Raw genomic sequence first — 14,643 nt, forward strand, 5'->3', positions numbered from 1 at the left:
TTGAGAAGCATAGGTGTTAGCTCTTCTCTAAATGTTTGATAGAATTCACCTGTGAATCCATCAGGTCCTGGGCTTTTGTTTTTTGGAAGATTTTAATCAAAGTTTCCAATTCAGTTGTTTGTAATTGTCTGTTTCATATTTTCTATTTCTTCTTGGTTCGTCTCGGAAGGTTGTACTTTTCTAAGAATTTGTCCATTTTTCCACGTTGTTCATTTTATTGTCATAGAGTTGCTTGTAGTAATCTCTTGTGATCCTTTGTATTTCTGCAATGTCAGTTTTTACCTCTCCTTTTTCATTTCTAATTGTATTGATTTGAGTCCTCTCCTTTTTTTTCTTGATGAGTCTGGCTAATGGTTTGTCAACTTTATCTTCTCAAAGAACCAGCTTTTAGTTTTATTCATCTTTGCTATCGTTTCCTTCATTTCTTTTTCATTTATTTCTGATCTGATCTTTATGATTTCTTTCCTTCTGCTAACTTTGGGGTTTTTTTGTTCTTCTTTCTCTAATTGCTTTAGGTTTAAGGTTAGGTTGTTTATTTGAGTTGTTTCTTTTTTCTCTAGGTAACATTGTATTGCTATCAACTTCCCTCTTAGAACTGCTTTTGCTGCATCCCATAGATTTTGGGTCATCGTGTTTTCATTGTCATTTGTTTCTAGGTATTTTTTGATTTCCTCTTTGATTTCTTCCGTGATCTCTTGGTTATTTACTACTGTATTGTTTAGCCTGATGTGTTTGTATTGTTTACAGTTTTTTTCCTGTAATTGGTATCTAGTCTCATAGCATTGTGGTCGGAAAAGATACTTGAGACAATTTCATTTTTCTCAAATTTACCAAGCCTTGATTTGTGACCCAAGATATGATGTATCCTGGAGAATGTTCCATGAGCACTTGAGAAGGAAGTGTATTCTGTTGTTTCTGTTTGTGTCCCTAGGTCTGAAGTGGGTCTCTTGTAGACAGTATATGTATGAGTCTTGTTTTTGTATCCATTCAGCCAGTCTGTATCTTTGGTTGGAGCATTTAGTCTACTTAAATATAAGGTAGTTATCGATATTTATGTTCCTATTACCATTTTCTTAATAGTTTTTGGTTTGTTATTTTAGGTCTTTTCCTTCTCTTGTGTTTCCTGCCTAGAGAAGTTCCTTTAGCATTTGTTGTACAGCTGGTTTGGTGGTGCAGAATTCTCTTATCTTTTGCTTGTCTGTAAAGGTTTTAATTTCTCTGTCGAATCTGAATGAGATCCTTGCTTTGTAGAGTAATCTTGGTTGTAGGTTTTTCCCGTTCTTCACTTTAAATATGTCCTGCCACTCCCTTCTGGCTTGCAGAGTTACTGCTGAAAGTTCAGCTGTTAACCTTATGGGGATTCCCTTGTATGTTATTTGTTGCTTTTCCCTTGCTGCGTTTAATATTTTTTTTCTGTACTTAATTTTTGATAGTCTCACCAATATGTGTCTTAGCGTGTTTCTCCTTGGATTTATCCTGTATTGGACTCTCTGTGCTTCCTGGACTTGATTGACTATTTACTTTCCCATATTAGGGAAGTTTTCAGCTATAATCTCTTCAAATATTGTCTCAGTCCCTTTGTTTTTCTCTTCTTCTTCTGTGACCCCTATAATTCAAATATTGGTGCATTTAATGTTGTCCCAGAGGTCTCTGATATTGTCCTCAATTCTTTTCATTCTTGTTTTCTTTACTCTGCTTTGCAGTAGTTATTTCCACTATTTTATCTTCCAGGTCACTTATCCGTTCTTCTGCCTCAGTTATTCTGCTATTGATTCCTTCTAGAGAATTTTTAATTGTATTTATTGTGTTGTTCATCATTGTTTGTTTGCGCTTTAGTTTTTACAGGTCCTTGTTAAACGTTTCTTGTAATTTCTCCATTCTATTTCCAAGATTTTGGATCATCTTTACAGTCATTATTCTGAATTCTTTTTCGTGTAGACTGCCTATTTCCTCTTCATTTATTAGGTGTGGTGGGTTTTTGCATTGCTCCTTCATCTGCTGTGTGTTTCTCTGTCTTCTCATTTTGCTTAACTTACTGTGTTTGGGGTCTCCTTTTCGCAGGCTGCCGGTTAGTAGTTACTGTTGTTTTGGGTGTCTGCCCCTAGTGGCTAAGGTTGGTTCAGTGGGTTGTGTAGGCTTCCTGGTGGAGAGGACTAGTGCCTGTGTTCTGGTGGATGAAGCTGGATCTTGTCTTTCTAGTCAGCAGGACCGCATCCGGTGATGTGTTTTGGGTTGTCTTTGACCTTATTATGATTTTAGGCAGCCTCTCTGCTAATGGGTGGGGTTGTGTTCCTATCTTGCTAGTTGTTTGGCATAGGGTGTCCAGCACTGTAGCTTGCTGGTCTTTGAGTGGAGCTGTGTCTTTGTGTTGAGATGGAGATCTCTGGGATAGCTTTCACCGTTTGATATTACATGGAGCTCAGAGGTCTCTGGTGGACCAGTGTCCTAACCTCAGCTCTCCCACCTCAGAGGAACAGGCCTGACACCCCACCAGAGCACCAAGACCCTGTCAGCCGCACGGCATGTGGCAGGCGAAGTAATGGTCCCCCAAAGACACGGACATCCAAATCCCTGGAACTGCCTGGCTGGTGTGCGGCCGTGGGGACCCGGAGCTGCCGGAGGGACAGGGCAGTGGCCTGAGGTGCACAGGGTGACCTGGTGTCCTCGGGGTCAGAGCTGGGCCATCTGCACCACCCTCACTGCCCAGCGCACCAGGGACTCCGCCTGGGCTTGACAGGCATCTGCACCCCAGATTCATGTCCGAGGCCCCTGGGAATTCACTTTTAGAGAAACCCTGTAGACAGTACCTTTATATTTATCTAAATATATGTTTGTTAGATTTTCTTAAAACAAGATATAACTATTTGTACTTAGAAAATATAATCTAATCATTGTTTTCAATCATAATGATCATAAGATCTTCATAGGGTTTTAGCCGCTAAAATTCTCTAAACTTTACAGGCTTGATTATTTCAGAAGAGTTTTCAATTCAAATCTCAGCTCTTTTGAAAAATGAATAAAAAGCATGTAAACTATTTAGCTTATATTTTACATACAAGCTCTTCAAGTAAATAATAGTGTTTTTTGAGTTATAGTTTTGGTATGACCTTAGATTTTATATCACGTTGGAAAGTAAGGTTAAAATTTTTTTGACTTGTTTGTAATTAAAGGGTTCTATTCATAAAAACTTCTGAGAAGCCATAGTATTTCTCACGCTTTTAAAAAGTTAGATTTGTGGGGAGAACATAACATTTTGAAGATATGTGTACTTTCCAATTAAAAATATGAAAAATACATCTAAGTCCATCACTTCAGAGCTATTCCTTGTTATTTACAATAAGTTTTGAGTAAAGTTGAAGCAATTAAGTGTGTTCATTAAAAAAAGCAATCAGAGTCTTTCTTTTTCCTTTCCCTTACTTTCTCAAACCATTTATTATTAAAGACATTAAGTAGAGCAGAGCAAGGTAGGCATTCATGCAAAGTAGCAGTGTAGTACCACTTCAGCCCAGAACAAGATGTCAGAACCTGAGCAGGATAAGAAGGGCATCCACATACCCAGTAGAGGGAGGGTTGGTAATCCAGCATGAAGTGTCAAAGTCCAAGTGAAGTGAGCGGAGTGTCCACATGTGGGAGCAGTTCCGCACAGGGTATAAGAGTTCTATCAGATGAAGGAGGGTGACCCTGCGTAGGACAAACCAAACATTGGCTCAGGTGAGGTGAGAATTATAGCCAGGCATGTGGGTGGGTCCATTGTAGAGAATCAGAGCCCAAGTGGAGGAGACAACGTCCATGCAGGCAAGGGGACAGTGGCAGAGATAAGATATTTGTTACATACAGGGGACTGGATAAATAAGTAAATATATCGGGTAATAAAAAGGGAGCCAGGTTTCCCACTGTCAGAAATGGAAGTTATAACTATGGAAAAGAAGAAAACTAGAATGAACCCTAGTAATATTGGATTGGAATTGGAGGTGCTGATGTAGACTTGGTGTTTTTGTTAAATACTTGCCAAATAGAGAAATAAACATAGATATGCGTGTGTGTGTGTATACACATATATATGTATTCCCTAACTCTGCCAACTGAGCAGGGCTAGGAGCAACAGTTCCCCAGTAGTAAAAATTTTAGCCCTATATATTCCACTTTCCACTAGGACTCATTGGAGTATGGTTGATTCCAGGGAGAGAAAGTACAAAATGAGCCTGAACCATTTTCTTGTGTCAGAAAGCAAGAAAAGTACTTAAAACATGATGGAACATGTCCAAAGGACCCAGACGTCAGCTTGAAGAGGCTATGCTCTGTGCTGCAGATATTAAAAGCACCAGCAGGAACTCACAGGCCCCTAAAACTCTGAGGGACGGGAACCTTTCTCTCGTATCTTAGGAGCCATTGTCCCAAGAGCCTACAGCAAGCCCCGTTCCTCTTTTTCTTTTTGTCCTCTAACTGCTTCGTCATAGTTGCAGGAAATACACAATGGAGCAGGGTACCTAAAGCCAAAGCTTTCTGGCTGGAGCACTAAAAAGGGAAGGCCAAGGAAACTAGAAAGTACCAGGGAGATTGCAGAAGGAAGGAGCTCAGGAAAGCAACCCCATAAAGTTGTTTATGAATTCCTGGGCTCACCTCTGAGTTGTACGTGCATGAATCTGATCCTAAACAGCATTCCCAAGACTGAGAGGTGAAGGACTAGATGACCTCCAAGTTCCCGTACTGGCTGCTAGGCAGTGGGACAGTTCCCAGTAGCACTGCAAACATTTTAAAAATAGAATCCATGATGGAAACGGCTCACAGAGGCTGGTAGGAGCTTTGGCCTGAACCCTTCGAGGCTAATTACCTGCTAAAACAAAAATATCAGCTTTCTCCTAGGATTTAAACAAAACCCTGAATCCAGTATTTCTAAAATACAGTATTTATTTGTAAGCATGAGAATGTTGGAGAACCTGTCATTGATCTTTATTACCAGTCTTTGTCATATTTAGGGAGTGAGATTAATTTGAAGATAGAAAATCAGTGGGTCATCAGTCAATATGTTTTGAAAAAATTATTCTTGTTTTTATTCTATAATAAAGTATAACAATTCTGAGTTCTTACGTATTGGGACACACTTTGAAGTGAGAGTGCATATTGGTATTTGTTGAATAGTGAAACTGAGTTAACCATGACCAGTGCCTTATCACTTTGCATCGAAGTACACCCAGTAACTGAGGGGGAAATAAAAGGATTCTCTGGACAGTCTCGGGCTTTGGATAATAGGAGTAGTAGCTCAAAGGATGCACTGCAAGCAAGAAATTTCTCTGAAATCTTTTGTTTTGTCTTAAAATTTCAGACAGATATAATCTGCATAATACAATGGTGTTTATTATACTGTAGACATATGGTTTTTCCAAATCTTCATAGACCCTTCAGAAAGGGGAGAAATGTATATTTAGTGGCTCCAATTTCAAAAGTATGACCTTAGGCTCAGTTAGATGATTTTAGCCAGCAGGTTTTCATAACCCAGTACCTAAGGGGACCATGCAACTGGTTTCCCAGGATAGTCCCATTTATATACCAGTTGTCCTTACATACTTATTACTAGCATCCCCCTTTTCATCTCAGAAGTGTACTATTTTAGAATTGTATGATTATCCTGCCTACCCCTTTTTGAGTTTAGATCTGAAACATAAATCACAACACTATAGACAGTTTGGAAGATAGAATAGAGATGCTTCCATAGCTCATCCCTGTAATCCCATAGTATTTAATCTTTTTCCATATCTGTGTTTTACATGGTTGTAATTTAGTGCCTATAACGTTAAATCATTTGAATCAAGAACCTTAGTTTGTCTTGTCACATTTATGTATGCCTTGAGTTTATAGTGTTGACTATAATACATAACAACCAGAATTATGAAAGTCTTTTTTTCCTTATCTATTTTTCCCCTTTGTAGCAGGAACTCCAGAAGATAAAATGAGGCTGTTTCTTATCTATTACATAAGTGCACAGCAAGCACCTTCTGAGGTATGTCCTCTGTATTCAGTTATTGGGAGGAAGGGAGAATACTCGCTTGTTTCAGAAAATAGAAGTAAAAATCACTGTAACCAAATAATTACTTCATTCCTTCCTTTAAAAGAAAAACAATTTCTTAAGGCTAGTTCTATTTACCGCTGAATATTATAGCAGTATTTATTGTCACCAAGAGAACTATTTACTCATGAAATATCTCACCACTTTTAAGTTGTTAGAATATGAACTGAATTCGTGACCAAAATTCTTATTTCTGGAAAATAAGTATTCTAAACTAAGTTAACCAAGTTTGCTCTGCCTTTTGAAAGATTGATCTTATCATTTCTCATGATGTGATGATCCTAGAAGTTCCATTTCTTTAAGCTATAGCTACTAATACTTATTTTCCTTACAAGGAATTTAGCTTTAACCTAAAGTAAAAGTTTGGTAATATTTTGCAGTTGTTTTAAAACTAATGTCCAGGGATTTCCCTGGTGGCGTAGTGGTTAAGAATCTGCCTGCCAGTGCAGGGGGATACCGGGTTTGATCCCTGGCCCAGGAAGATCTCACGTGCCGCAGAGCAACTAAGCCCATGCACCACAACTACTGAGCCTACACTCTAGAGCCCATGAGCCACGACTACTGAAGCCCGTGTGCCTAGAGCCCATGCTCCACAGCAAGAGAAGCCACCACAATGAGAAGCTCCCACACCACAACGAAGAGTAGCCCCCCTCACCGCAACTAAAGAAAGCCCACGTGCAGCAACGAAGACCCAACGCAGCCAAAAATAAACAAACAAACAAAAAAACAAAAACAAAAACTAATGTCCATTATAGAATATAGAGAAGTCACTTGGAGGAAAATATCTAAATTTCCAAAAGTTATATAAATATTGTATCAATAATTTCCTAAGATTAAACTTCAGATTCACATGTATCATTTGATCCATATAAAAATGAGGTTGAGAGACTGTACTGCAGTAAAAAAGCTACTTTTTATATCAGAATAAATTTCTAAGAATGATTGGAAAATAATCTATCTTCCTTTCTAGATTTTTTTCTCACTGCAAGAGTCAATTGTGGGATATTTTGTTGTTTTCTTTTTCTGTAATAAGCCATCAATTGCTTTTGAGGAAAAAAATTTTTTTAAGTATGTAGAGGTAATACTGTGAAGGAAAGCAGTGATTTTGCTGTCAGTCTTGTTACTGGGTTAGAGACCTGTTAACTCTTTCTAATGTTAACTTCGTATAATTTTACTCGGTGAGCAACTAGCATAAGGAACTTGGGAATGACACCTAGAATGATATGGCTGTTGTAAACTCCTTTCCTTTGCTGGTAGCAATTATTTTTCTAATGTCGGTAGTTTGTAAGGCTTCTTTTTGTTTGGTATGTTAAAACAGCAAAGTAAACCCAGTATTTGCTTTAGGTCAATTCTGCTTTATCCTAAGAATACATTTCTTGACTTTTATTTTAATTCAGTAAGAAAGTTCAGTAGTCCCCCCTTATCCAAGGGAGATATGTTCCAGGACCCCCAGTGGATGCCTGAAACCATGGAGAGTACCAAACGCCCCCCCCACTACAATATATACTGTTTTTTTCCATACATACATACCTATGATAAAGTTTAATTTATAAATTAGGCACAGTAAGAGATTAACAATGATAACTAATAATAAAATAGAATAATTATAACAATATGCTATAATGAAAGTTATGTGAATATGGCCTGTCTCTCAAAATATATTGTACTGTAGTCATCTTTCCTATGATGATGATGTGAGCTGATAAAATGCCTGCATGATGAGATGAAGTGAGGTGAATGACACAGGCATGGTGATGTAGCATTAGTCTAATATTGACCTTCTGACTGAAGGAGAATCATCTGCTTCAGATGATCCTGTGTCATCAAGCCATGATGATGTCGTTTGTTAGATGTCAGGAGCAGATGATGTCAATGGTTGGGGCAGGACTGATCAGGAAAGCACAAGTTTTCATCACATTACTCAAAACGGCACACAATATGAATTGTTTATTTCTGGGAATTTCCATTTAGTATTTTCAGACCTCAATTGATCACAGTAACTGAAACCATGGAAAGCAAAACTGAAGGGAGGGGATTACTATATAGTTTTCTTTCTAGAAACATCTCTGTCATTAATGGGGGTGTTCCATTAAGGGATTCTAATAGCCTATTTATATTTTCTTAAGAATATATGATTTTAAAACTTAATAAAGTTTCCCTTAATTTGACCACATTATTTTATTTCATTTATTTTTGGTAAGAATTATGTCTTTTCATAAGTTTAAGTGGTCATTAAGTGGCTTGACACAAATTTTGACTACTGATGTAATAGCCCCCAAAATGCAAAGTAGTGAACATCTCTGATTTGATGGTGAGCTTAAAAGTTTCTATCTTTTAAATTTTTATAATGGAGTCACTGTGATGATAGACTCCCATGACATATACGAATTCAACTAGACTTTACTCATCAGGAAATAAAAAAAGAGTAAGAAAGAAAACTATTTAAAAAGTGTAGGACACCTGCTGTTCAGTTAATAAATTTGGACCTCTTCAGTGAATATGAGATGGGATGAATTGAATCTGCAGGTCCCCTAAGTCAACGTCATTCCCCTCATGTTTCCAATTTTGGAATATTCTTGATCAAGCCAGATCTTTCATTTAATGCTTATCCCAAGGACACGCAATCTGTGTCAACAGTGGAGGAAAAACTGACTCTGTTGGGCTTACTGAGGGATGAAAAAATACTGTACTTTATAGGTGATTTGGGAGCCTGTCAAAGGTAATTTTCATTATACGTGATTTTTATCTCAGATGCTCATTTGGGTACTCCCTTAAGATACCACTCCACTCTACTTAGGTGCTCATGCCTTTAGTCTAACTTTCTGATTAATCCAATGACAACAAACAAAATGGTCTCTTTCATGAAAGTAAAATTTTTTGTCATATGATTCTTTTCTTATTTCAGGCTGATTTGGAGCAATACAAAAAAGCTTTAACTGATGCTGGATGCAACCTTAATCCCTTACAATATATCAAACAGTGGAAGTAAGTTTTATTTTATTCTTCAGTTCTTACTATTTAAGAGAGTACAATGGAAGTTGAGTTCTCAAGAAAATGGGAATGTTACTAAGAAAACTGAACAGTGCCTTAGTATTTTTTTTATTCAATGGCATAAATATTTCTTTATCTCCCCCACCCTTTCCACAACTTTATATAAAATAGTGATGGCTTTCTTTCCTAGACATATTTTTTCCTATATTTTCTTCAAAGATGTGAGATGAGAAAGTCAAAGACTGAAATGTTGTGGGTCAAATGTCTCAAAAACATTTTTTAAATGTTTTAATTTCACTAATAATCAGAGAAATGAAGATTAATATAATGCAAAGATTTAGAAAATATTGTGCCAAGGATCCAGGAAAATTAACTGATGCATTTATACTCTACTATTAGAAATATAAATTGTCAAAATTTTGCTGGCTGGTATAAAAAGATTTTTAAAAGAATAGCTTTGACCTAGCACTTCTCTTAAGAATTAATCCCAAAGAAGAAATTGGAGTTGTAAAATCTTAGAAGCGATTGTAATAATCAAATTTTGGAAATCAACCTGAATGTCAAGGATTGAAATTATGTCATTTCCACAGGAATGCAACTGAGTCATTAAAAATCATGTAGTGGAAGGCTTATTCTAATGACCATTGAAAAATGGCCATGTTATGTTACAAAGTGAAATATAGTTTACTATTCAATGATTTGTTTGATAAATAACTTCCTTTGTCTCAGTGACTAGGGTCTCTTCTAGACATTAAGAATACAATAGTGGGGCTTCCCTGGTGTCACAGTGGTTAAGAATCTGCCTGCCAATGCATGGGACATGGGTTCGAGCCCTGGCCTGGGAAGATCCCACATGCTGCGGAGCAACTAAGCCAATGTGCCACAACTACTGAGCCCACATGCCACAACTACTGAAGCCCGTGCGCCTAGAGCCCGTGCTCTGCAAAAAGAGAAGCCACTGCAATGAGAAGCCCGTGCACCACAGCTAAGAGTAGCCCCTGCTCGCCACAACCAGAGAAAGCCCATGCACAGCAACAAAGACCCAACGCAGCCAAAAATATAAATAAATAAATAAATAAATGAATAAATAAATAAATAAATAAATAAAATTTATTTTAAAAAGAATACAATAGTAAACATGCTATGGAAGGCTCCTACTTTCACTGAATTTACATTTGTGTTGAGGGAACAATAAGTCAACAAATAAGCAAACAAATGAACAGAGTTCTGTTAAACCATATTCACCATATTAAGTGATATAAAGAAAATAAAACTAAGTGATAAGATCTTAATTTGTTGGGGTATTAGCTAAATTTGTTGAGGAGATCAGGGTAAGCCTCTGGGTAGGTAACACTTGAGCCAAAACTTAGATGACATTTTTTATATTACGATCCCTATTATCTATCCATTTATCCATTCATTTGTGTGTGTGTGTGTGTATGAACATACACGTATATACATATAACTGCATAGCTAAAATTCTGTTCACTTAAATGCTAATAATGGGTAACTCCGAGTAGTATAATTTTTTTCCTTTTGGGTTCTTTTCTTTATTTCCAAATTTTCTACAACAGTATCTTCAGATTATTTCTTAAAATAATTTTTTTTAAGACTAGAGGATGGAATATGCTTCTGATCTCACGTGTATCAAAAAAATATGCATAGAAGAGAAATATACCAAATTGTTAACAGGGGATATCTCTGAGTTGTAAGTTTATGATTGTGTTTTATTATCTATATTTCTGTTTGTTTTTCTTCCAATTTGCTTTTATTTCACCATTTTCTTTTTTGGGGAATTTTACTTTATTTTTTATACAGCAAGTTCTTATTAGTTATCTATTTTTTACATATTAGTATATATATGTCAATCCCAATCTCCCAATTCATCCCACCACCACCACAACCCCCCACCACTTTCCCCCTTTGGTGTCCATAAGTTTGTTCTCTACATCTGTGTCTCTGTTTCTACCCTGCAAACCAGTTCATCTGTACCATTTTTCTAGGTTCAACATATGCATTAATATACGATATTTGTTTTTCTCTTTCTGACTTCACTCTGTATGACAGTCTCTAGATCCATCCACGTCTCTGCAAATAACTCAATTTCGCTCCGTTTTGTGGCTGAGTAATATTCCATTGCATATATGTACCACATCTTCTTTATCCATTCATCTGTCAGTGGACATGTAGGTTGCTTCCATGACCTAGCTGTTGTAAATAGTGCTGCAATGAACATTGGGGTGCATGTGTCTTTTTGAATTATGGTTTTCTCTGGGTATATGCCCAGTAGTGGGATTGCTGGGTCATATGGTAATTCTATTTTTAGTTTTTTAAGGAACCTCCATACTATTCTTCTTAGTGGCTGTATCAATTTACATTCCCACCAACAGTGCAAGAGGGTTCCCTTTTCTCCACACCCTCTCCAGCATTTGTTGTTTGTAGATTTTCTAATGATGCCCATTCTAACTGGTGTGAGGTGATACCTCATTGTAGTTTTGATTTGCATTTCTCTAATAGTGATGTTGAGCAGCTTTTCATGTGCTTCTGGCCATCTCTGTGTCTTCTCTGGAGAAATGTCTGTTTAGGTCTTCTGCCCATTTTTTGATTGGGTTGTTTGTTTTTTTAATATTGAGCTGCATGAGCTGTTTATATTTTTTAGAGATTAATCCATTGTCCGTTGATTCTTGTGCAAATATTTTCTCCCATTCTGAGGGTTGTCTTTTTGTCTTGTTTGTAGTTTCCTTTGCTTTGCAAAAGCTTTTAAGTTTCATTAGGTCCTATTTTTTAATTTTTGTTTTTATTTCCATTACTCTAGGAGGTGGATCCGAAAAGATCTTGCTGTGATTTATGTCAAAGAGTGTTCTTCTTCTTCCTTTGTTTTCCTCTAAGAGTTTTATAGTGTCTGGTCTTACATTTAGGTCTCTAATCATTTTGAGTTTATTTTTGTGTATGGTGTTAGGGAATGTTCTAATTTCATTATTTTACATGTAGCTGACCATTTTTCCCAGCACCACTTATTGAAGAGACTGTCTTTTCTACATTGTATATCCTTGCCTCCTTTGTCATAGATTAGTTGACCATAGGTGCATGCGTTTATCTCTGGACTTTGTATCCTGTTCCATTGATCTATATTTCTGTTTTTGTGCCAGTACCATATTGTCTTGATTACTGTAGCTTTGTAGTATAGTCTGAAGTCAGGGAGTCTGATTTTTCCAGCTCCGTTTTTTTCCCTCAAGACTGCTTTGGCTATTCGGGGTCTTTTGTGTCTCCACACAAATTTTAAAATTTTTTGTTCTAGTTCTGTAAAAAATGCCACTGGTAATTTGATAGGGACTGCATTGAATCTGTAGATTGCTTTGGGTCATATAGTCATTTTCACAGTATTGATTATTCCAATCCAAGAACATGGTATACCTTCATCTGTTTGTGTCATCTTTCATTTCTTTCATCAGTGTCTTATGGTCTTCTGAGTACAGGTCTTTTACCTCCTTAGGTAGGTTTATTCCTAGGTATTTTATTCTTTTTGTTGCAGTGGTGAATGGGATTGTTTCCTTATTTCTATTTCTGATCTTTTGTTGTTAGTGCACAGGAATGCAAGACATTTCTGTGCATTAATTTTGTATCCTGCAACTTTACCAAATTCATTGATTAGCTCCTGTAGTTTTCTGGTGGCATCTTTAGGATTCTCTATGTGTAGTATCATGTCATCTGCAAAGAGTGACAGTTTTACTTCTTATGTAGAGTATCATATCATCTGCAAAGAGTGACAGTTTTACTTCTTCTTTTCCAATTTATATTCCTTTTATTTCTTTTTCTTCTTTGATTGCCATGGCTAAAACTTCCTAAATTATGTTGAGTAATAGTGGTGAGAGTGGGCACCCTTGTCTTGTTCCTGATTTTAGAGGAAATGCTTTCAGTTTTTCACCATTGAGAATGATGTTGGCTGTGGGTTTGTCATATATGGCTTTTATTATGTTGAGGTAGGTTCCCTCTATGCCCACTTTCTGGAGAGTTTTTATCATAAAGCATAAATCCCACTTGACTATGGTGTATGATTCTTTTAATGTGTTGTTGGATTCATATGAGTTTTTCTCCTTGAGATCATATGGTTTTTCTTCTTCAGTTTGTTAATATTTTGTATCACATTGATTGATTTGCATATATTGAAGAATCCTTGCATTCCTGGCATAAATCCTATTGACCATGGTGTATGATCCTTTTAATGTGTTGTTGGATTCTGTTTGCTAGTATTTTGTTGAGGATTTTTGCGTCTATATTCATCAGTGATATAGGTCTGTAATTTTCGTTTTTTGTAGTATCTTTGTCTGGTTTTTGTATCAGGTTGATGGTGGCCTCATAGAATGAGTTTGGGAGTGTTCCCTCCTCTGCAATTTTTGGTAAAGTTTGAGAAGGATGGGTGTTTGCTCTTCTCTAAATGTTTGATAGAATTCCCTGTGAAGCCATCTGGTCCTGGACTTTCATTTGTTGGAAGATTTTTAATCACAGTTTCAATTTCATTACTTGTGATTGGTCTGTTCATATTTTCTGTTTCTTCCTGGTTCAGTCTTGGAAGGTTATACCTTTCTAAGAATTTGTCCATTTCTTCCAGGTTATCCATTTTATTGTAATAGAGTTGCTTGTAGTAGTGATTTATGATGCTTTGTATTTCTACAGTGTCCATTGTAACTTCTTCTTTTTCATTTCTAATTTTATTGATTTGAGTCCTCTCCCTCTTTTTCTTGATGAGTGGCTAAAGGTTTATCAATTTTGTTTGTCTTCTCAAACAACCAGCTTTTAGTTTTATTTATTTTTGCTCTTGTTTTCTTTGTTTCTATTTCATTTATTTCTGCTCTGATCTTTATGATTTCTTTCCTTCTACTAACTTTGGGTTTTGTTTGTTCTTCTTCTAGTTCCTTTAATTATAAGGTTAGATTGTGTATTTGAGATTTTTCTTGTTTTTTGAGGAAGGCTTGTATTGCTATAAACTTCCCTCATAGAACTGCTTTTGTTGCATCCCGTAGGTTTTTCATCATCGTGTTTTCATTGTAATTTGTCTCTAGGTATTTTTTTATTTCCTTTTTGATATAATCAGTGATCGCCTGGTTATTTAATAGCATACTGTTTAGCCTCCATGTGTTTGTGTTTTTTACGGTTTTTTCTCTGTAATTGATTTCTAATCTCATAGCATTGTGGTCAGAAAAGATGCTTGATATGATTTCAATTTTCTTATATTTACCGAGGCTTGATTTGTAACCCAAGATATTTTCTATCTTGTTGAATGTTCCATGTGCACTTGAGAAGAAAGTGTAATCTGCTGTTTTTGGATGGAATGTCCTTTAAATATCAATTAAATCTATCTGGTCTATTGTGTCATTTAAAGCTTGTGTTTCCTTATTAATTTTCTGTCTGGATGATCTGTCCACTGGTGTAAGTGAGCTGTTAAAGTTCCCCACTATTATTGTGTTACTATCAATTTCCTCTTTTATAGCTGTCAGCAGTTGTCTTATGTATTGAGGTGCTTCTATGTTGGGTGCATATATATTTATAATTGTTATATCTTCTTCTTGGATTGATCCCTTGATCACTAT

At 36.4% G+C, this 14,643-nt stretch overlaps 1 protein-coding gene across 2 annotated transcripts in view; it reads left to right on the top strand.

The window, feature by feature from the left end:
• Positions 1 to 14,643, top strand: part of SCFD1 (sec1 family domain containing 1) — a 131,171-nt gene that overhangs the window by 81,142 nt on the left and 35,386 nt on the right. For both annotated transcript variants that reach the window (XR_003681874.2, XM_007118118.3), the window contains exons 16-17: positions 5,928 to 5,998; positions 8,970 to 9,049. Coding sequence is in view for 1 of the 2 variants with exons in the window: in XM_007118118.3 (XP_007118180.3) it covers positions 5,928 to 5,998; positions 8,970 to 9,049 (151 nt within the window). In the remaining variant the exon portion in view is untranslated. The remainder of the gene's footprint in view (positions 1 to 5,927; positions 5,999 to 8,969; positions 9,050 to 14,643) is intronic.

Source organism: Physeter macrocephalus, chromosome 11 (genome assembly GCF_002837175.3).
Source record: "Physeter macrocephalus isolate SW-GA chromosome 11, ASM283717v5, whole genome shotgun sequence".
Classification (NCBI taxonomy): domain Eukaryota; kingdom Metazoa; phylum Chordata; class Mammalia; order Artiodactyla; family Physeteridae; genus Physeter; species Physeter macrocephalus.